The sequence below is a fragment of the Armigeres subalbatus genome, chromosome 3, assembly GCF_024139115.2.
Source record: "Armigeres subalbatus isolate Guangzhou_Male chromosome 3, GZ_Asu_2, whole genome shotgun sequence".
Lineage (NCBI taxonomy): Eukaryota > Metazoa > Arthropoda > Insecta > Diptera > Culicidae > Armigeres > Armigeres subalbatus.
The window spans coordinates 222,212,702-222,235,290 of NC_085141.1; the positions used below are offsets into that span (position 1 = coordinate 222,212,702).

General features: G+C 42.4%; 1 protein-coding gene across 1 annotated transcript in view; it reads right to left on the reverse strand.

The window, feature by feature from the left end:
• The window catches only part of LOC134220170 (uncharacterized), a 175,411-nt gene that overhangs the window by 21,448 nt on the left and 131,374 nt on the right, over nt 1-22,589 (reverse strand). The window contains exons 4-7 of the mRNA XM_062699157.1: nt 15,616-15,722; nt 14,954-15,127; nt 14,705-14,859; nt 14,342-14,621 (exon numbers count right to left, since the gene is read on the reverse strand). Of these exons, the coding sequence (XP_062555141.1) occupies nt 14,342-14,621; nt 14,705-14,859; nt 14,954-15,127; nt 15,616-15,722 (716 nt within the window). The remainder of the gene's footprint in view (nt 1-14,341; nt 14,622-14,704; nt 14,860-14,953; nt 15,128-15,615; nt 15,723-22,589) is intronic.

The following is a 22,589-nucleotide window of genomic DNA, read 5'->3' on the forward strand; positions in this document are numbered from 1 at the left end:
ATAGTACTGATTTTAAGTATATGTTTTAACTTCAACGTTACACATGTTTGTACAAAATTAAAAATAGGATAAAGGAAAAAGCAGTTGATATAACAACTCATCTAGATGGTCCTTCTTGGAATTTCTGAAGAAGTCGCTCCAAAATTATCTGCGGGTGTTTCTCCGAGAAGATCTGAGGAAATTTCTCCATTCTTGCAAAAGGTTCCCCGGAAATTTATGCGGAAATTCATTTTTTCATAAATTTGTGTGAATTCCTCAAAAACAACATGCAGGAAATTTTCGGAAACTGTATGTGGACACCCCTAATTAATTCCTACAGAAATCGCTTGGGAAATTCTAACAGAAATTGGTTGGTGACTTCCTGCTGAAAAACTTCCGAAAAATCTGTTGTTAAATTTTCAGGATTTTTCTCAGAAATTCTTGTGATCATAGCTAAATAAACTTCGAAGGAAATCGCAACGTGAATTCTTGCGGGAATTTCTCGGGAATCTCTGCAAAAAATCTTCGGGGAAAACATTTTCAAAAATTTTCAACAATTTTTTTTTCAAAATCAGCATTAAAAACAATTTCTGCGGAAACACTTAAAAGACGGGTGTTTATGTCCTTCAACAGACATGTTTTGAATGCGCCATGCTTCAGAATGGTTTAAAAATGACATCAAGTGGCGCCCCTCTCCTTATAACATTTGTTTAATCAATGCTCAAGAGTGTAACCATGGAATTCAAACAGGGTTCGTTAATATCCGAAAATTGATGTTAGTAAATAACTACAAACGTTAATTTTGTTCTCGAAAACATTTGCTAACGAGAATAAAGCTCATCTAGATAGACATAAAACTAATTTTCAAATAAACGTCCTTAGATATAGAATTTCATTTGTTAAGTTAAAAATAATGTTCTCCTTCAGTCGCTATCGCACGGATTAGAAGGCCCTTCAGTGGAAGGGCTGAGATACAGTCTACATCCCCTGCTGAGCCAACTTGTGGTTTATTTCAGGCAGTCCTTCAGTGGGAAGGTTGCCACTGTCGAGGCTAATATTTCATGACCGGACAAATACTTCCTGAATTTTTTTTTGATGATTTTTGTTCAAGGTAGATATGATTTCTGTGTCGGTTTGTTGAGAAGATTTTGCCAAGGAATGGTATGCAACGCCGATTATTTATCCAAAATAGTTGATGTGAGAAATTTGGACATATTATGTATCTTAAAGGCATGGTCAAGTCAAGACCTACGTCCACTTAGCGGTTATGTCACAGACATTACCCACTGTTCGTTTTTTTTTGTTTAGGACATTTCTCGATGTAACATGCACTGATTTGCACGCTTTTTGATGGACTTGATGAAGAATTTAATTAGTTATTCAAAAACGTCATTGGAAACAATTATTTGTTCATAAAAGTTACCAAAAACTCAATTTTGCCGAAAGATAGAAAATTTGGCATTTTCAAAACTTGCGGGAGACTTGATCCCCATATAGGGGGAAATAGATCCTTTTATGAGCTGAACATGTTTAGGTTCTTCCAAGCCTTATGAAAGGTCAAATTGGTCTATTCTCAAATCCTAACAATTATTCTTAGTCTGTCGTAATAGCAGTCGTGCGAAAATGAAATATTGTTGGTATTAAGGTCACTCCTGACGGAATCCAAGTTTCAAAGTGCTCGCGTTTTCGGGGGCACACCACTCGATACGGAGGCGGTTCACAACTGTCATTTTTCTTGATTTAGCTTTGCTGCGTCAGTTGTACGTTGCTTCCGTATCGAGTGGTGTGCCCCCGAAAACGCGAGCACTTTAAATCTTGGATTCCGTCAGGAGTGACCTTAAGCAAGGCAAGTATTTTGGTTCTCGAATAGAGTAAGAGTGACAGGTAGAATGTCGGCTATAGCAACAAAGTTGGCATGGTGATGATGATTTATCTGCAAACCATTCACTCCACTGAAAGCCAGTGGTCATATCATGACAACCATGATGTTCCCAAGAGGATCTCTTCTGAAAATTGGCCACACTGCAAATGCCATGGCCAATGGTAAATATCCCTGAGTGCCTGTTTTGGGACCAACGAAAAAAGTCTGTGATACATCGAGATCGGCAGACTACTACCAATACCAAAACCGTGATCATACCAGGATGCTGACTTCATACATCAATATGGTGACAGGGCCATCATCCTTTAAACATCATATTTTTCTGTAGTGCGTGTTATTACTACACAAATGCGATTTCTCTTAAACGACTGACCAAAAGTTGTTGAATGAGCCTATTATTAAAAATTCTTTAGGAAGATTTACAAATAAATGGTGATTATAGGCAAACTTCCCCTAGTTGCAACGGAAAGAATTGAATACCAGATCGAACAATACTGATTTTAAGCCCAGTGATTTGTTGAGTATTTTCAAAGCTTAATTTATACTCGTTTCCATTGAAAATAATGTTGAAATGCATTTGATAAAACTAATCAAAACTAAGTATGTTCAACTACACTTTGTTCTGGTTAATGAAATAAGGCTATTGAGACATTCAAATTGCGCGTGTATTGCCTGATTGACAAAATTAAAGAGAAATAAAAATTATTTATACTGTTTAACTAGAAAAGAATTTCAACAGATCAATGTAGTTACATACAATACAATAATATGCGATGGTATACAACAAACGCCTTAATATATGCAATATCGGGATCAAGTCTGTCCAAACTGTGGGGGATCAAGTGTGTCCATGTTGAGTATTTATCTTATTTCGTTTATTGTATTAAATTGAAATAAGCAATAGTTAAAACAATGAATTTATTCAATTCTACAATAATAAAACTTTGTCCATTAAAAATTTGACACGTTTTGGTTGGACATATTCAAAGTTATGAAACTTTTCTCCTTTGAAGAAAAAAAGGATTGAGAATGCTTAAATAATAAAACCTCTCTAAAACCCATATACATAAAGTAACTAATATCAAATGTTACTCAGATTCAATAATCTATCCTTCACCATGGCCGAACTGGATTTCGCTCTCAAAAAAGGCAGTGGTAAATCAGCCGGCCCGGATGGTACCGGCTACCAAATGTATAGGAACCTTCCTCCGTGTGGCAAGACGGCCTTCCTGAAGGCAATTAACCAAGAGTGGACCAACGGCACCTTCCCTGCAGAGTGGAGAACCAGCTTGGTTGTCCCGATACCAAAAAATCATGGCCCAGCAAACGAAGCAAGCAGCTACCGACCCATCGCTCTCACCAACGTCGGCTCCAAAATTATGGAACGTATGGTGAACCGGCGACTGACCCACCATCTGGAAACAACGAGAAAGCTCGATAACCGGCAACACGCCTTCAGACCCGGACGCGGCACAGGGACCTACCTCGCCTCCCTGGGGCAAATACTTGAAGACGCCAGATCCCAAGGTAAGCACGTCGAGCTGGTGTCCCTGGACATATCGCGCGCCTACAACCGCGCGTGGACCCCCGGCGTCCTGAAAAAGCTGGCACTCTGGGGCGTCTCCGGCAACCTTCTCCATTTCGTTAAGAATTTTTTGCTGGACCGTTCTTTCCGAGTGCTTCTCGGGAATTACGCATCCAAACCCATGAAGGAGAGAACCGGGGTGCCCAGAGCTCGGTCATTGCTGTAACGCTGTTTCCCGTCGCAATGGGGGAAGTTTTCGCCAATCTGCCAAAGGACGTGCACATACTCGTCTACGTAGACGACATCCTTCTCATCGCCGTCGGCCAGCACCCCAAGTCGCTCCGAAGAAAGATCCAATCCGCCGTTAGCAAGGTGAGTAAATGGTGCCTTTCGGTCGGCTTCGTAATGTCAGCCAACAAGTGCGTGAGAATGCACATATGCCAGAGCAACCATCGGCCCCCCGGGCAGCCCATCGTGTTGAACGGGTCTACCATCCCCAACAAATCATCCGTCAAACTACTGGGGATCACAGTGGATCGTCACCTGACCTTCGCAGAACACTGCAAAAGGACGAAAGAAGCATGCAAGGTAAGAGGTAACATGATCAAGTTGATCTCCAGAAAGAGAACCCGAAACGACCGAGCTCTGCGCCTCCGTGTGGCAGATGCGGTCATTACAAGCCGCCTGCTGTACGGACTGGAGCTTACGTCGTTGAACCTACCAGAAATCACCCGCTCCCTAGCCCCCGTGTACAACCGGGCGGTTCGGCTGGTCTCGGGACACCTCCCGTCAACACCTGCGGACATCGCCTGTGCTGAGGCTGGCGTATTACCCTTTCGCTACAAGGTCACCGCAATCCTCAGTTCCAAAACTGTTGGGTACCTGGAAAAAACCAAAGCCACCCGTGACCCCCGCCACCTCCTCGACAGGGCCAACGCCGACTTCCGCAATAAAACCCAACAACAGCTACCTAAAATTGCCGGTCTCTACCGTCTCGGCCCCAGAAGCTGGGCTTCCAGTCCCCCGAAACTTGATATGACGCTGAAGGCTCAGTTACGAAGAGCACCCAACAGGCAGCAGGCACAATGCCTCTTCAGCCAGCGAATTGAAGACCGCTACCAGTCATCCCAGGTAAGGTACACCGACGGCTCCAAAGCCATGGGCAAAGTAGGCATAGGCATCGAATCAAGCGACTACCCGTCCACCTCTCATCGACTATCGGACATGTGCTCCGTTTTTTTCGGCGGAAGCTGCGGCTGTCTTCCAGGCAGCGTCCCTGCCGAGTAGCGGTCCGATACTCATCGTCACCGACTCGGCAAGCGTGCTCGCGGCCCTGGCATCTGCAACCAATCGTCACCCCTTCATCCAGGCAACCCAACAGATACTGCACGACGGCATCACCCTGATGTGGGTCCCCGGCCACTCCGGCATCCGGGGGAACGAGAGCGCTGACACCCTAGCGCACATCGGCAGAACGAGCCCCTTCCTCCGTCGTAGCGTCCCAGCTGACGACGTCAAGACATGGATCAAACACCAAATCAACTCGGCATGGGCAAACGACTGGAGGAGGCAGTGGAACGTCTGCCGCATGGTTAAAAATTCAACGCTTCCTGGTGAAGACCTCCCCAACCGGCGAGAGCAGTAGTGTTGTCCCGCCTACGCACGGGACACACAAACCTTACCCATAACTTGGGAGCGACGGAATATCATCGCCGATGCACAACATGCCGCTGCAGGCTAACCATCAGCCACATCCTCAACTCTTGCCCTATATACGAGGAGGCAAGAAGAGCGAACAACATCGACAACGCGTACACAGCCCTAAAGAACGACACTGTCAGCGAAAGACTGCTGATCAACTTTTTGAAAGACTGCAACATCTTTGACGCAATTTAACCAACACACCCCCATCGCCCAAAACACAACGAAGACCCAGCAATGAACACGGAACCCCTTTGGATAAACGGAATACAAAACCTTCCACAGAACCCAGAACGACCCTCTCCCAAACCCAACGGACAACGAACAACGGAACATGCACCAAACATATATTTCAACTTTTTCTTTTCGGCACCTAAATGGGCCACCCCTCTAAAATAACAAATTTACGACGGAACCCATCTGGTCCAATCCCAGCACTAGAATAATAAACCAAAATGTAATTACTCCTCTCTCCCAACGAGACGAGCCAGCCTCGGGCTGAAAGTCTCGATAATAAAGATAAAAAAAAAAAAAAAATAATAATCTATCTAACGGATCCTTTTGCACATATCAGTGGTATAAAAATGTAATTAGTTTTCGAGAAAACAGGGGGGGATCATGTGTCCCCGGGGATCACGTGTGTCCAGTTTCCCCTATATCATAAGTCTAACACGATGATACTTTCATGCCCAGGGAAGTCAAGACAATTTCCAATCCGAAAATTGTTGGCCGATTCGGTCGCGGGAAAAGTGCATCAGCGCACTGCTCCAAGCAGCTTTTGCAGAGCAACATGTTCTAGCCGTTGCCCCTTGATGACGCCGGCATTCCGCCGAAAAAAAAGAAGCAGCAATTGCAGCTGCCGCAGGTGCAATCGGATTGTTTATGAAGTGCGATCCGTCGGATTTGCGCCCAAAAATTCGCCAGCTGATCGCTAAGGGACTGAAATGTACTTTTCAGCTCTGCAGCGAGGGCTTGAAAGTGATGCAGTTAATCAAGGAACATCATCAATCCGTCGTAGTGTTCCTCGAGGTTCACAAGAATGAGCACTTCACTCATGCTCAACCAGGAACGAAGCCGCTCAAGGCTTTGCTGCGAGGGCTCCACGACATGAAGGAAGAAGATCCAATTGCGGTCTCGAATTCCGCAATTAGATCTTCTTCCTTCATGTGCAGCTGCGGTCTGAAGCCAGTGGCCGTGCACAAAATCGCTCGTTACGACAAATCGAGGAGATATCCCGACCAGCTTTACCTGGTCCACCTGAAGCACGGCTCCACCACGTGGAAGGACCTGAAGCAGGTCGGCGTTATAAATTACACTGTCGTTGACTGGGAGCGATATCGGCCAGTGCTCCGCGGCCTCACGCAGTTTTTCAATTGCTTCAACTTCGGGCACGTCACGATGAACTGCCGCATGAAGCCGCGCTGCAACAAACGTGGCGAACTCCATTCCACCGAAAAGAGTGACAAGATGGAGGTGGCTGATCCCAAATGCGCCAACTGCGGCGATAAAAATTGGGCCACAACCAAGGACTGTCCAAAACGGGTGGCGTTTATAGAAATCCGGAAGAAGGTCTCCAACAGGACCGTGCCGAAGAAGAACACTCCACGCTCCAACCACCAACGAATTGCTCCCACTTCTTCCCCTGGATTCCGTCGTCAGATCAGTGAGCCCCTTCTGGCCGAGGGCGACCCACCGCTTTACACATCGGAGCAGCTAGTTCCGATTTTCTCCTGCACGCGACTACGCGGGTGCAAAACACGCTTCGACCAGAGGTGAGTGTACATATTCCGGGAAGAAGGTATGGCTATCGCACTGAGGAGTAATATCAATTGTCGTCTTCCGCAAAGTCTCCAACTCTAGCTCATCGAGGCCTTTGGGGTAGAAGTTTCTACTTCCGTCGGCGTCATCACCCTCACACTGGCATACTGCCCAAAGTAATCAAAGGAGATCGATAGGGCATCGGTTGCCCTCCGTAGAGCTATCGTGATGCTTATAAGGCACCAAGGGCAATACATCATTGCCGGCGATCTCTGGGGAAACTCAAAAAGCAATCAGAACGGCATAATATGGAGTAGCGATCTGGAAGAAGGCCATTACACCATTCTGAGCCCGGATTCACCCACCCGCCTGAGCAGAACCGGGGTTCATTCGATGCTCGACCTGTTCATCACGAACATGGACAACCACATATCGCAGCCGGTCGTCTAGCAGGAGCTCAGCTCGGATCACTAATTCTCCAGAAGGAACTTCCATCGAGTGAACTGGCAGCGGTTCCAGCAGTGCGTTGACACTACCATTGACTACGAGGTGCATCCGGAGACACCAGAAAGTATCGACCACCAGCTGTGCGCCATCGAAGAGGCAATCTCGGTGGCAAGAGAGCAGCACGCTCCAATGGCTCGTCAGGTAAGCACCATTGACATCTTCACCAAAGATCTCATTCGTCTTCACAAAGTGACTCGCAGACAGTAGGGGGAGATCCCCCCAGTGCCGGACACATGAGCCATTTAACGAAAAACTCTCTAACTTGTATACCATATACACAAAATATGATCATTGATGATTCGAACTACTATAAACTATATTTGATCATTTGAACACGTTTTTCGACGACGTATTTTGATGATGAATTTTGGTAAAATTTTTCATGTTTCAGGAAAGTGTCCCCGAGTACCGGACACTATTGCATCATATTCAAAGTTGACCAAATTCCTGTCATATGAGTAAAAAAATCATTTAGAATAGTAGTATATTTCATTTGCTTCAAGTTGTAGATATTAACACGTGTTAGTAGAGCTTATTTGATTCTCAGCTCAATTTCTTACATCCTGCTCAAAATCCCCTCCATTTTAAATGACATCTTCATTTTTTGTTTTTGCTTATTTCTGTGTCGTTCTGATACCTCAGCAAGGAAAAACAACTGAATTCAAGTAAGTTTAACAAAACAGGTGCTAAGAATGGCTATTTGATCACGCGTTCTGGAAGTTCACCAAAATTCTGATATCCAAGCCCGACCCTTTAGATAGCAATGGCTCTAAGGATCGCTTGATAACTCCTGCAGAGAAGGTCGCCGAAATAGGTCGTCACTTTGTCAGCTCACACAATCTTGGACAGAACATCATCAGTCCACACGAAGCAGCCGTTAACGAGCATGCTAACAACATTCATCTTATTCCCAACGACTTCTCGGAGGAATTGGAGATCTCAGCTGGTGAATTGGCGACCATCAAATCATCGAAAAACATGAAGACCCCAGGCTTCGACAGCATCCTGAATCTCGAACTCAAACACATAAGTGCTCCATTCTTCGAGCACCTTTCCCTGATCTTCAATCAGTGTCTCCGTCTCAGCTACTTCCCATCGTCCTGGAATTCAGCCAAAGCATCCCCATTTTGAAGCCTTGGAAGGATCCTTTTCTAAAAGTTATCGCCCCATCAGCCTTTTCTCAGGGCTATTCAAACTGTTTGAAAACGCGATTCACAGGCGGTTACCTGAGTCTTGCTCGAGGAACAGTTTGTTCCTAAACATCTTCCACTTGGGGATTGTAAAATTATCCTCAATGGCACGACTGTGGAATGGGCCAATGAGGCCGACTACCTTGGCTTGACCCTCGACAGCAAGCTTATTTTCAGACAACAGGTTGACAAGACGGTGACGAAGTGTAACGTTTTGTTGAAACTACTGTATCCTTTTATCAACCGTCGGTCGTCATTGTCCCTGAAAAATAAGCTTGCTGTCTACAAGCAAATCATCCTCCCTGTGATCGATTACGGCATACCGGTTTGGAAGAGTTGCGCCAAAACAACGGGTACAAAATAAATTTATGCGGATGATCATGAACACCCGAATTAAGGCGCTAGTTCCAAATAAGGTTATGAATTTTTTTTCGTAGTGTAAATAGAGTAGAAGCCAACCAAAGCCTTAGTAGGCTAAAATGTGTAATTTTGCAATGCAATTGTTTTGAACTACAAACTTAATTTTTTTACCGGGATCTCAGCTAAATGGACAACTTTTACCGAGATTCGCACAGCCGTGCCCCAGCAAACATGTTTTTCGTCGAGATTTCTGTCATAATTACTGGAAAGGGGCTGTTCACAAACCACGTAGACCGAAATTTCACTTTTTCAAACCCCCCGTCCCCCCTAGTAGACTTTCGTAGACTTTTTCAAAACCCCTCCCTCCCCCTCATGATGTCTACGTAGACTTTACCAAATTTTACAAAACATCATATGTGATTGGAAAAATATGGAAATCAACCACGTTTTAAGCAATTCAGCTATTGAATTCCATTTCCATGTAAACATTACAACAAAATTCGAATTTCAAACGTAACAAAATCACACTGAACAAAATCCAATAAAACAAAAATCAAATTTCAACGAAATCAAATTTAATTCACTGTCCATAACTGTTGAATTCAATTCCTCCTCGAGGTGTGCTGTGCACGACCATCGCCGACATTTTTGCATCGGCGCGCCACTGATAAAATCTGTCACGCATCTGACCTACAATTTTCAAAGCCGGGTCAAAATAGTGGAAATCGTGAATTTTCAGAATTTAGAAAAAAATCGAGAATGTCAAGTCTGCATTCCAATAAGTTTTGCGTGGAAATTTCGTAAAATTTCCCAATTGATAACCTTGAAATACTCCAAAGAACTCTCCGAGATAATTCCGATGCTTTTCTTGAAAATTCCATGTAATATCCCGCTGAATTATCATCTGTTGAAATCCCAAGATTTTTTTTTCTAAATTCCAAATTCCCGTTAAAAAACCCGAGTAATTTTCCGTGAAAATTTAGAATTATTTCCCGATGTAATTTTTAGTTTAAACGGACATTCCGATATATTTCCCGTGGAAATTTAGAATGGTTTCCTACGATATTTTTTTATTTTTTCTTGCAAATTTGGAGCAATTTCTCGAGGAAATTTATATAAACCCTATGGGCATTTCAAAAAATATTTTCCGAATAATTTTCGGTGGAAATTTTTGGAGAATTTTCAGTTTTTAATTTTTTGTGAACTTCTCGTAAAAAATTCGAATAAATTTTCATAAAAAATAGAAAGGCTTTTTTACAAAAATTGCAAATATTTTTTTGTGGAAACTCAAACTGTTTTTGGTGGGAAATTCAAATAATTTCTCGTGGAAGTTTTCAACAATTTATTTAGAAATTTCGAAAATTTTCCATCGATAATTCCAAAGAATTTACATTAGAACTACGGAAGGAGAATTTTCCACGGGCATTTCGAATAATTTTGCTTATATTTGCCAAGAGTTCCTCGCGAACATTCCGAAGAATTTTAAAAATTAGGCAAAAAATGTCGGGAACTTTCCAGAAAATCTCCATTGAATATTCTGAACGGTTTCTGGCGGAACGGCAAATGTTGGGTAAAGCGTACCATTGGTACTTCGCGTACCTGAAGGAATAAAATAGACCCCATCTCGCGGTCCTTAGCCTCTTACCCAGCAACTCCTATCCCTACCTCCCCGCGGTGCTGGCCGGGATACGAGCAACCTTAGGGAAGATCGGGTAACCAACCCCGGTGGGAACTACGGTCGTATGCTGACAGGGAAGGGGGGGTTTGCTCCTCTCCGGAGGTGAAAATCTTATTGAGCGTCTGTTCTCCATGTCAGGATCGGCTCACAACAGCGTCTGTTCTCCATGTTAGGGGCGGCTGATCATCGTCCGAGTGCCAGCGAGGGACTCTAAGTGAAACTGTGTACCATGGTCCACTGGAAATAAGGAGGAATGGTCCTCCGGAAATTTAGGGGGTTTGGTGTCAGGCCCTGCAAGCCAGCCTTTAAAAAATCATAAGCAACGAACAATCAACAAGAGAGTACGGACCGGAACCATCGGCGAAGACCACTGCGACGAAAAGGGACTAGCGATTGGAAACTCGGTTCGTGGAACTGCAAATCTCTCAACTTCATCGGGAGCACACGCATACTCGCCGATGTGCTCAAGGACCGTGGATTCGGCATCGTAGCGCTGCAGGAGGTTTGTTGGAAGGGATCAATGGTGCGAACGTTTAGAGGTAATCATACCATCTACCAGAGCTGCGGCAACACACACGAGCTGGGAACAGCTTTCATAGTGATGGGCGATATGCAAAGGCGCGTGATCGGGTGGTGGCCGATCAATGAAAGAATGTGCAGGTTGAGGATCAAAGGCCGGTTCTTCAACTTCAGCATAATCAACGTCCATAGCCCACACTCCGGAAGCACTGATGATGATAAGGACGCATTCTACGCGCAGCTGGAACGTGAGTACGACAGCTGCCCAAGCCACGACGTCAAAATCACCATAGGAGATTTGAACGCTCAGGTTGGCCAAGAGGAGGAGTTTAGACCGACTATTGGAAAGTTCAGCGCTCACCGGCTGACGAACGAAAACGGCCTACGACTAATTGATTTCGCCGCCTCCAAGAATATGGCCATTCGTAGCACCTACTTCCAACACAGCCTCCCGTATCGGTACACCTGGAGATCACCACTGCAGACAGAATCACAAATCGACCACGTTCTGATTGATGGACGGCACTTCTCCGACATTATCGACGTCAGGACATATCGTGGCGCTAACATCGACTCGGACCACTATCTGGTGATGGTTAAACTGCGCCCAAAACTATCCGTCATCAACAATGTTCGGTACCGACGACCGCCGCGGTACGACCTAGAGCGACTGAAGCAACCTGATGTCGCCACTGCATACGCGCAGCATCTCGAGGCAGCGTTGCCGGAAGAGGGTGAGCTCGATGGGACCCTCTTGAGGACTGCTGGAATACAGTCAAAGCAGCCATTAACGACGCAGCGGAGAACAACGTCGGGTATATGGGTCGAAGTCGACGGAACGATTGGTTCGACGAAGAGTGCAGACAGATTCTGGAGGAGTAGGACGCAGCGCGGGCGGTCGCGCTGCAACAAGGTACCCGGCAGAACGTGGAACGTTATAGACGGAAGCGGAGACAGCAGACCCGCCTTTTTCAGGAGAAGAAACGCCGCCTGGAAGAAGCGGAGTACGAGGAGATGGAACAGCTGTGCCGTTCTCAAGATACACGCAAGTTCTATCAGAAGCTCAACGCATCCCGCAAAGGCTTCGTGCCGCGAGCCGAGATGTGCCGGGATAAGGATGGGAGCATCTTGACGGACGAACGTGTGGTGATCGAAAGGTGGCAAGCAGCACTACGAGGAACATCTGAATGGCGCTGAGAGTACAGGCAGTGAAAGTCAAGGCAGCGGAGGAGATGACTACGTCAGTTCAGCGGACGATGGAAGCCAACCAGCCCCCACCTTGAGGGAAGTTAAGGATGCCATTCAACAGCTAAAGACCAGTAAAGCAGCTGGTAAGGATGGTATCGGAGCTGAGCTCATCAAGATGGCCCCGGAAAAGCTGGCCACCTGCCTGCACAAACTGATAGTCAGAATCTGGGAAACCGAACAGCTACCGGAGGAGTGGAAGGAAGGGGTTATATGCCCCATCTACAAGAAAGGCGACAAACTGGAGTGTGAGAACTTTCGAACGATCACCATCCTTAATGCCGCCTACAAAGTGATATCCCAGATCATCTTCCGTCGTCTGTCACCATTCTTTGACGGCCGCTCGACAACGGACCAACGGCTTCGTTGACGGCCGCTCGACAACGGACCAGATCTTTACTGTACGGCAAATCCTTCAAAAATGCCGTGAATACCAGGTCCCAACGCACCATCTGTTCGTTGATTTCAAGGCGGCATACGACAGTATAGACAATCATTAACAATCATCATTAACAAAGTTAAGGCGCTAGTTGCAGTGACTCATACTAAATGATAACAGAATTTCAATCTTTTAGTATAAGTTACTGCTACTAGCGCTATAGCTCCGTTATCAGTGAAATTCAAAGAACGAGCTGTTAGACAGAGTTGTAGAAAAACATTCGCACTAGATGTTCACCATACAACACATTTTAAAATTAGGCCTCTGGAATGTATTATTGGCAAACTACTAAACGATAAAACGCAGATTACTAAATGATCGATAACATCCTTGAATGTAAGGCCTCTTTAGATTAAGGTACCGCTATTTATAACCTTCGAGAAATGGCTTATACCAATTGTCAAAGGCGCGTCCCTCAATCAGTTTCGGCTCAACAATAAGTGGGATAATACTGATTTTGACCATGCATCGGTACTGAAGTTCAAACATATTTTTGCTTCTTCTTATGAGTTTCGAATTCGTTGTTGTACAGAGATCTGATTTCATTGCTTTCTGGCATTTCTGAATCTCACCTTTACACAGAGTTCTAATCAGTCAGAGGGTTCAGCAGATGCACCAAACTCGTATCCGCTTCTTTGCTAATAAGTCAGTGCTGTGGAGCTTGAAGATTCATTTCGTCGGCTTCGAAACCAGTCTAAGATTGAGTCACGTTTTATAATTTACTCCATTGAATCCATTCAAAAGGAGGAAAAGATGGGTCGTCTAAAAGCAAATTATAGTCGTTCCATACTCTTCCGAGCATCACTCATAAGTATTAACAAGAATAGTAAGAACTAGACTGTCGTCATACGCATATTTGTCTCATGTTTGCTGGGATTTCCTATGTACATGGGACAATTATGCGTAGAACGGCAGTAGAGCACTATGTGGTAAATCTTACTCCATAATGCACCACGAAAAAGAGTCTACCCACAGGCTCCGTTAACTGCCTGACTAATTGTTTCACTCCCTAGGCCATTCATCCCCTCGGCACGGGTCGCCTGACACCTTGGGATTTGGGGTTAGGGACGTCATATTGTCAGCTTCAGTGTTGTACTGAGCCTGGCGATATGACCGGATTTACACCGTTACTACTTCAGAGTATCCATATCCCAGCGTAACGGGTGATAATACTACACTTCCCGTAAATAATCTAAAAAAAAGTCCCAAGCTGTTATAGAATTTTGCTATAAGTTCTGCATATTGAAGATTTTGGTGAGATGATTCCAAAACATAAATACTTATCCTTGTCCCAAGGGTATTGATTATAAATTTATTTAATAGCAGAAGCATTCCAAAACTTCATTGGTTTGAAAGGGAACTACACAATTGATTATCATATATGTACAGTATAACACAATTATGTGCGTTTCAATGATGTGTCGTCTTCAAAGTAGAGAATCCGCAATGTGAACTAAATTATTCTAAATAATGCTACTAATCCGAAATCCGATACACCATCCGCATCATTCAGATGTTTGCTGTGTTAACCCCACATCCGATGTACCGCATTACTTACCTTGGAAAATACAGCCGAACGATTTCGCCCTCGTTTCCTTGAATGTGATAGCTGCAGGACGTGTTCGGTGGATACCAATGTGCCACACTGAGGAAAATTCCTTCCGAAGCGCTCGTCGCCTTCAGTGCGTCGGAGCTGAGTAGCCAATCGCAGGCACCGTGCTTGGTCCCAACCGTCTCCACGTGGCCCGGCCAGTTGCCCACATTGAAATGGAATCCCGTGTTGAGCAGAGGGCCCGCCGGCGATGACACGAACTCGACGTACATGTATTGCGACGTTCCTGGAAGTGTAAGTGATATTATTCAATCTCCAATCAGCAAATATTGACCAGAACCGAGCATTGAGAGGCGACACATCACATACCTATGATGCTGAAAGGAAATTTGCCCATCCCGCAGAACTTTCCAATCGGTGGAGCGTGTTCATCTCGTCCGTCGTAAACGGCCAGCCAGTCGTACGGGCAGTGCTCAGAGCCAGACCCAATCTCCTTCATCGGACACGTCATGATGTTTTCGCACCTGCGAATCCCGCAACGGCAAGCCATGCATATATGGAAACGGTTAAAGTTAATTACGATGAATTTCAAAGCACAGCTCGAGGATGTTTTCTCACCTCTGACCGTCAACGGCGAACTGCTCATTCTGGATGTAGAGCTTGATGAAGGGCAATCTGGTTTGCAGCCGATATCGACACTTGAGTGCCCTCGGGTAGATTCCCGGATAGGCGGGCGACTGGACGTAGCAGGTCTGCAGCCGGCAGTCGCGAAATTCCCGCTCGCAGTAGGAGCTGCTCAGCCAAAATGGAACAAAAATATGCATAAATTTCATCAACTTTAAAAGGTTATTTATATTCATTGAATAAATCAATTTTGGTAAAAGCTCGCTTCGCTGATGCACATCCATCGCCATGCATTCTGATTATGATATGCAGCAGTCAGGCTTCGTTCGAGAAATGCAAATCGTAGTTATGTTTAAGCACATGTGGGAAACGGTTCAGTTGAACTACGCAATAAACATATGTAATAGACCGGTGCAATAGTTGAGGTATTAGGGATTAAGTTTCTTTCCCTTGAAAGGATTTTCAATGGATCATGTGTTTTCTAGTTTATCCATATCACAGATACATTTGCTCAGTTTTTCTAACAATAAGCAGTAAATAACCTTTGTTTCAATTTTACGTGACTATTTGCCTGTTTCAGCTCGTACCAGTCTAACTTTCACGTACACAGCATACATTCAGAAACTCACCCCTTTCCCTCAACCCCTCATACTTACCCCTGTACCACTTCGCCTCGCCGATTGGGATAAAGCTCCGGATGAGGGCCGTATCGATTGAACACTTCCATCTGCTGTTCCGCCCGGGAGTCAAAAGCAAAATAGGTCTGCAATTGTGGGAAAACAAGAGAGATGCGTTTCATTGATGAGCTTCGTTCGACATAAAGTGCTGAGGAAACATTGAGCCCGGTAATACAATGCCAACATTAATGCTGCACCGAGCTCATATTGCACAGGGCTCGGTGCTATTATGGCACCACCGAAATGCACTCCGTTGTTGGGGAGAATGCACCGTTGGGGAGCTGTGGGCGAAAATCAAAAATCAAACTTCGAATTCTATCGATAATTCTTCATGTGTCGGGTGCAGTATAATTAGCAGCCATTTTCAGTTGAATGAACTTGTGGGGTGGAGGACCAGTTGATATGGAAATCGATGTGATGGCGGTAATGATGATGAATTGCCATGGTTGTGGCTACTTGTACATTTGAAGCTCTTCTTCTTTTCCTCTTCTTCATTCCAACTGGAACTTGGCCTGCTTTTCAACTTAATATTATATTAGCATTTCCTCAGTTATTAATTGAAAGCTTTCTATGCCCGCCATTGCATGAGTATGTATCTTGTGTGGCAAGTACAATGGATACACTATGCCCAGGGAGACGAGAATGTTTCCCCCACCCGACATTTAGTCCCAACCGAGAATCGAATTCGCCATCCTCGGATTGGCAATCTTACGCCTTTGCTTGCAAGGCTATTGGAGACATTTGAAGATGAATGAAGAATAAAACAATAAATATACGCCCATCTATGCATTGAATTTCAGATATCAATTTCAGTGAGTGTTTCAATTAAAAATCAGAATGGACGAGTTGGTATTCCAGCAAATGGAAATAGTGCAACTGATAGGATCTCATTTGTACATACCGCTTTGACTGAATCTTTACCATTTCGAAAGACATTTCGTCGAAAGGACATTACGTTAAATGGACAGTTGGACGAAGTTGGTATTGTCGGAGTCGGAGGTCGGAGTTGTTATGACATTTGGTCGAATAACATTTGGTCGAAAAGACACTATGTCGAATTGACATTTAGTCGAAAGCAGATTATCAGATGAAGAACATTTGTACATTTTGTCGAATGACGTAGTCGAAAGTACATTACGTTGAATGAACATTTAGTCTAAAGCAGATTTTCGAATGAATTATCTTGGTACATTTCGTGGAATGTATATTTGAAAATAAGAAAGTTTAGTCAATAATAATTAAAAACTAAATGATTCATTGTGGTGTTTCAAAAAGTCACATATTTATCGCTTAAATATTGACCAAAGAATAATGTGTTCATAAAAAGAATAAATTATAGGAAAACGGTGAATTATCTCGACAAGATATTACCACCTGGTTAAAAGACATTAAGTCGAATGATATTCCGTCGAATGACAACTGATCCAAAAGGCATTACGTCGAATATACATTAGGTCGTATGGCTATTTGGCCGAATTGAAGTTTTCGGCGAACTACATATTAACGAATTATAGACGGAATTGAAATTTATTCTGAACTACCGTGGGGCATCGAAATCCGTACACTTAAGCACCTTAGTAGCTTGAGCTTGAGCTTGAGCTTGATTGACTGCTCGTAGTTGCTACTCCATTATGACCAGATCAGCTGTTCTTGCACAGGGAACCAACAGATGTTTGCTTGGGACTAGCACACATCTTCAATGTACAAGTACTGGTGATCTCATTTGTTAGGTCATACTGGCGCCTGCCACGTCAGAATGCAAGTCAATGTAGGGAAGGGGGAGTAAATGATGATGCAATCACTCGCCCACTGCAAGCCAAATATACCTCTGCACTTGCCACGAGTTCATGCGGAATTTGTTGGAATTTCTGGGTTAGGTTGGAGAGGCAGAGGTCCGTCTTGGTTAACGAGCTGCCAATGTGATAGATAGGAGAAGGTAACTGATGGAATTTCTAATTAGATGTAGGAAACGAGCTCTATAGTTCATTTCCAATTCTCGCAGATTACCGTTAGAATACTCAAGTTGAAGGTATAGGAATAGTAATGGAAACGGTATGGAAGTACATTTCCAGTTCTAGCGATTGCTATAACATGAGAAATAAAGAGAAAGATACAAAGTAGGAGACGACCTCCTGCGTATGAGGCAAAAGCAGTAGCCATATGACTACCAAGCCCGTACACTTAAGCACCTTAGTATATGAAAAAGTCATTAGAAAATAGGAATCGAATGTAAATAAAACGTTTTACATTGACACAGGAGCATGAAGGCTTTTACTTTTGAAGTGTTTCACATTTACTCATTAAAAACTACGAAAAACATGATAAAATAATGAATAAAATTTACTACTCCTGACTCGAAATCCGTCCACCGTGGACGGATTTCGAATCAGAGGATCAAAATCCGTACAGTTATTTTATAACTATATATTTAAATTGAAGCAGTCTGATTGACTAAACTACCACAGTAAATACATAGTTCGATACGCACCTTCGATTTGTATTCCGCTTATCTTATGTAATGATTTGCAATTAGCAATTAATACACAGCTAATTTTGGTGCAATTATGCTCTAGCCGAAAACAAAATTACGGTAAAAACTTCGCGTTTAGTGGGTGGCGATTTGTTTTTGATTTTTGTTGTTTTAATTTCAAAGCTTTCTTTCCATTTCTATGCCCTAGTAGACCTGTGCGCCGGTCATATAATCGGCGGCGGCGGTGTGGTGGTCACTTTTGTGGTGATCTACCACTACATTGTCTCAAAGCATCTACCCGTCAAGGTAGATCAGGACAATGAAAACCAGGCAGCTCATCGATAGGTAAATAATTATGAATATTTACCTCTCGATAGTTACCTGATCATGTATATATATAGTATGTAAGTAGATAATAAAGTTAGAGTTAAGGTAGAGCTTGTTCTTCTCTCCACCGACAATATCACATTCCCTAGGAGCTGGAGATGGCTGAGGCCACTCCAGAGAGGACTCGGCTTCGCTTCACTTTTGCCCCGGCGGCGGCGGCGTCACGGCGGCGCGCCGTTGGTTTTTATCGGCGGCGGCGTGAGCCGGCGTGGATGAAAAAATCAATGGCTGAAACAATAATTTTAACGGATTTTTTATTCATACGGTATGAATCAACCTTATAAAAATCGACTTCAGTGAAAATTGTAATATTATACGTTTGTCGATCATTGCTGACGACACTTATTAGTACCTGATTACAAAATGTTAATTAAATTCAAACTATTTTATTATTCCCTGATTTTGATGAATTAAATTCAATAAATTTTGCTTCACTTTTCGTGATCCCTGAGCAGTGCTGAGAATTGGATTTCAGTGTCACAGGACTAATTTGTTAATAACTTTTTTTAAAATTTATTTCCAATTCAGGATTTTGATACACTTCCTTCGTTTTACTTCTCAATATATCTAAATTTCAGAAAAATTCGAACTACTATTTGGTAAGCTACATATACAATTGAGCAATGTTTGAGTTGCTGAATATCTAGTTTGCTTAGATAATTTGCACATCTACTTCATTTACCTGGTGTGAAACCTGGACCCTGGAAGGACATACACGATGGAATCCACTAATGACAGCCACAAATCTCAATACATAGATGATCAACATAACTGAAAATGAGCACTGGCTGAGTAAGACTGGTTCACGATGACCAATCAAATTGAATATTTTCCTTGAAATTTGGTTAAATATGCCAAAAATGTTCTTGGTGGAGTTCCTGAAAGAATTTATGGAAGAAACAAGGCTTTTCTTGATATTCCTGCTTTCATTCCTCGGGAAACTTCTCCTGTGGGAAACTCAATCCTGTGGGAATTTAGCATTAACATTAGCATTGAGCGATTCGCACAAATTCGTAGGTGATACAAACATAGCCTTTTGTAATAGAGTAGCATTACTTTCATCCGTTACCACAGATATTGTATTTGAGACTAATCTCTATCTCTTAGATGGAAGCAAGGTACTATCCAACAGGTGAGATCTGCCCTGACCATGTTCTTGCGAATGCCGGGGAAGGATTATTAGTTAGACACCACGGGAGGTTTTGGAATTTTTAGTGTGAAAAGTATAACACTTTTAGTAGAACTAGAAACACGAAAAAAAAACTAAAATAGAAGAAGGAAAAGGACGAGCCTGGGACTGGACCCACGATCTCCTGCTTATAAAACAAAAGCGATAGCCACTAGACCACCGAGCTCGTCTTGATAAAATCCTATTAGAATTTCTGCGGAAATTCATATAGGTATTCTTTCGAAAATCTATTCATGTTCTCTTTTGGAAATTCCTTTAGTAAAATCATACAATATTCCTGCTGGAATTCATTCGAAATTTATCAAGGAATGAAATAGTTTCCGATGATATTCCTAAAAGAATTTCCTAGGGAATTCCTTGAGGAATTTTCTGAGAGAATTCCTGAAGTAATATACCAAAGAGTTTTTAAAGGCATTTTCGGTAAACTTTTTAAAGGAATTTCCGGAAGAACGTATGGAACCCATGGAAATCCCGAAGAAAAATCCGAAGGAACCTTTTAAGTAAATTCTAAAGAACTTCCTACAGACATTTTCAAAAGAATTCCTAACAGAATTTCCGAATGCATTTTCGAAGGAATTTTCAAAAAAATATTCTAAAGGAGTTTTGAATGAATTTCTGGAGAGACCCCGAGTAAAATTAAAAGAAATGGAAAATGTTGTAAAAGAAGTCCTGAGGAAAATGGCCAAAAATTTCTTTCTTAAATTACCAAACCAAAAGAGGAATTATCTAAAGATTACCCCAATAATTTCCCAAGGAATTGCTCAAGGTAGCTCTGAAACAATTTCAATGGAAATTTTGGAAAAATGTCAAGGAGCTTGCTAAGGAACCCCTAGAGGAATTTCTAAGAAATTTCCAAAGTAATTTCTCTAAAAAACCCGAAGGAATGCCTAAAAGAATTTTCCAAAGGACGAGACGAGCCAGCCTAGGGCTGAAAGTAACAAAAAAACATATAAAAATCTCTTTCGCTCCGAAATTGACTCAAAAATTCCTCGGAATACTTCTTGCTCCAAAACAACAAATAACACCTCAGAGTCCAATACGCTCCGGAATGACAAACACTCGTCTCTCTCGCTCCAGAATAACAAAAGATGCCTCGGAATCCTTCTCGCTTCGAAATAATTATAACGCCTCGGAGTACCTCTCGCTCCAAAATAACAACAAAACATCTTCGGAGTCCAGAATAACAAAAAATGCCTCAATCCTTCTCGCTCCGGAATTAAGCAAGAATGCCTCGCAGTCTTACTCGCTTCGAAACAACAGAAGAGTTTTTGTAGAACTCCTTGAGGCAATTTCCGAAGGACTTACCGAACGAATCTCCAAATGAATTCTTGGAGGATATTGCGTACAGATTACTGAATAAAATCCGAAGGAATTCTTGGAGAAATCTAGGAATTACGTCAGAAATACCAGTGGGCGTTTCCTATGAAATTATATTAGGATTTTCTCCGCCAATGCCTTTGAAAATTCCTCATAAAATTGCTTCAAAAATTCCTTCAGAAATTGTTTTATGGTTTTTTTCTGGAAATCCCTTTAGGATTTCTTTTGGGTCTCTAAGCTGTTCTTTCAGGAATTATTTTCAAAAATCCTTTCAGGTTCTCTTTTGGAAATGCCTTCAAAAATTCAATTGGAAATTCCTGCACAAAACAAATTTCTACAAAAACTCCTCCAAAAAATCATTTGAGAACTGCTCCAGAACTTTTTTCCTTAAATAATTTTAAAATTACTTCCGATACTAATTAAATTTTTGAAAGAATTCCTAAAATAAACACTAAAAGACTTCTGAAAAGAATTGTTGAAAAAGATCCGAATGTATTACTGCAAGGTTTTCGGAAAGAACTCATAAAGGCATTTTCGATAGAATTCCTGCAGGAAGTTCTAAAATAATTCCCGGAGAATGTTTGAAGGGAATTGCTGGAAGAAGTTCTGAAGAAATTTTGAAAGGATTTCGTATTTAATATGGATAGGATTTATTTAAGAAAGTCATGGAATAATTGCCACAGAAATTTCAAAAGGAAGAATTTCCGAAGGAATTCTCAAAGAAATTTCGAAAGGTATTGCTTTTAAAAATTTCCTAAGCAATTATTGGAGAAATTCCTAATGGAATTTCTTAAGAAATTCTTTTAAAAATTTCCGATATCGTAGAAACTCCTGCAATCGTTCGTACGCATTCCTTAAAGAATTCCAAATGAAATTCGTAAAGGATTTTCTAAAGAAATCGGTAAATGAAATTCTAAAAGATTCTTCGGAGAAATATCGTAAGGAATTTCCGAAGAATACATAAAGAATACATAAAGTTTAAAAAAAAAATGTTCGGAGGAATTTCTGGAGGAATTTGCAAAGAAATTTTTTGATTTATTTCCAAGCAATTTCTGGATTTTTTTCCGAAGGAATCCCTGGAGGAAATTTCGAAGGAAATCTTTAATGAATGTCGAAAGGATACTTCTTTGAATATTCTCAGGAATTCCAGGAATTGGAAGTTTTTGAAAAAACATTTCTTAGAGATTTTATAATAAAGTATGAAACAGTTACAAGGACATAAAATATAATTAAAATTTCGTAATGTTTGTAGCTGCCTGACGTTCAACTAAATAGGTTTGCTAAATACTAAGCAGTGAGGCGACAGCATCCCAGCTCTGGGTTACAGTGACAATTAATAAGAAAAGAAAAAGCGGTTTCAACTGATGCTCGCAACATACCAAGTGGTTTTGTCAATCATATTCAAAAATTTATTTCCAAATAAAAATTACTCTGGCAAAAAAAAAACTGGAAAAGCATTCACAGTAGGGATTTAATTATTTTGCTAAATTTTGCCAAATTAGTCATCTGCCCTAATAGCACAAATCTGAAAACAAACAAAACTGGCCTTGTTGATTTTAATTAAAAAATGTAAATATTGTCAAGATAATA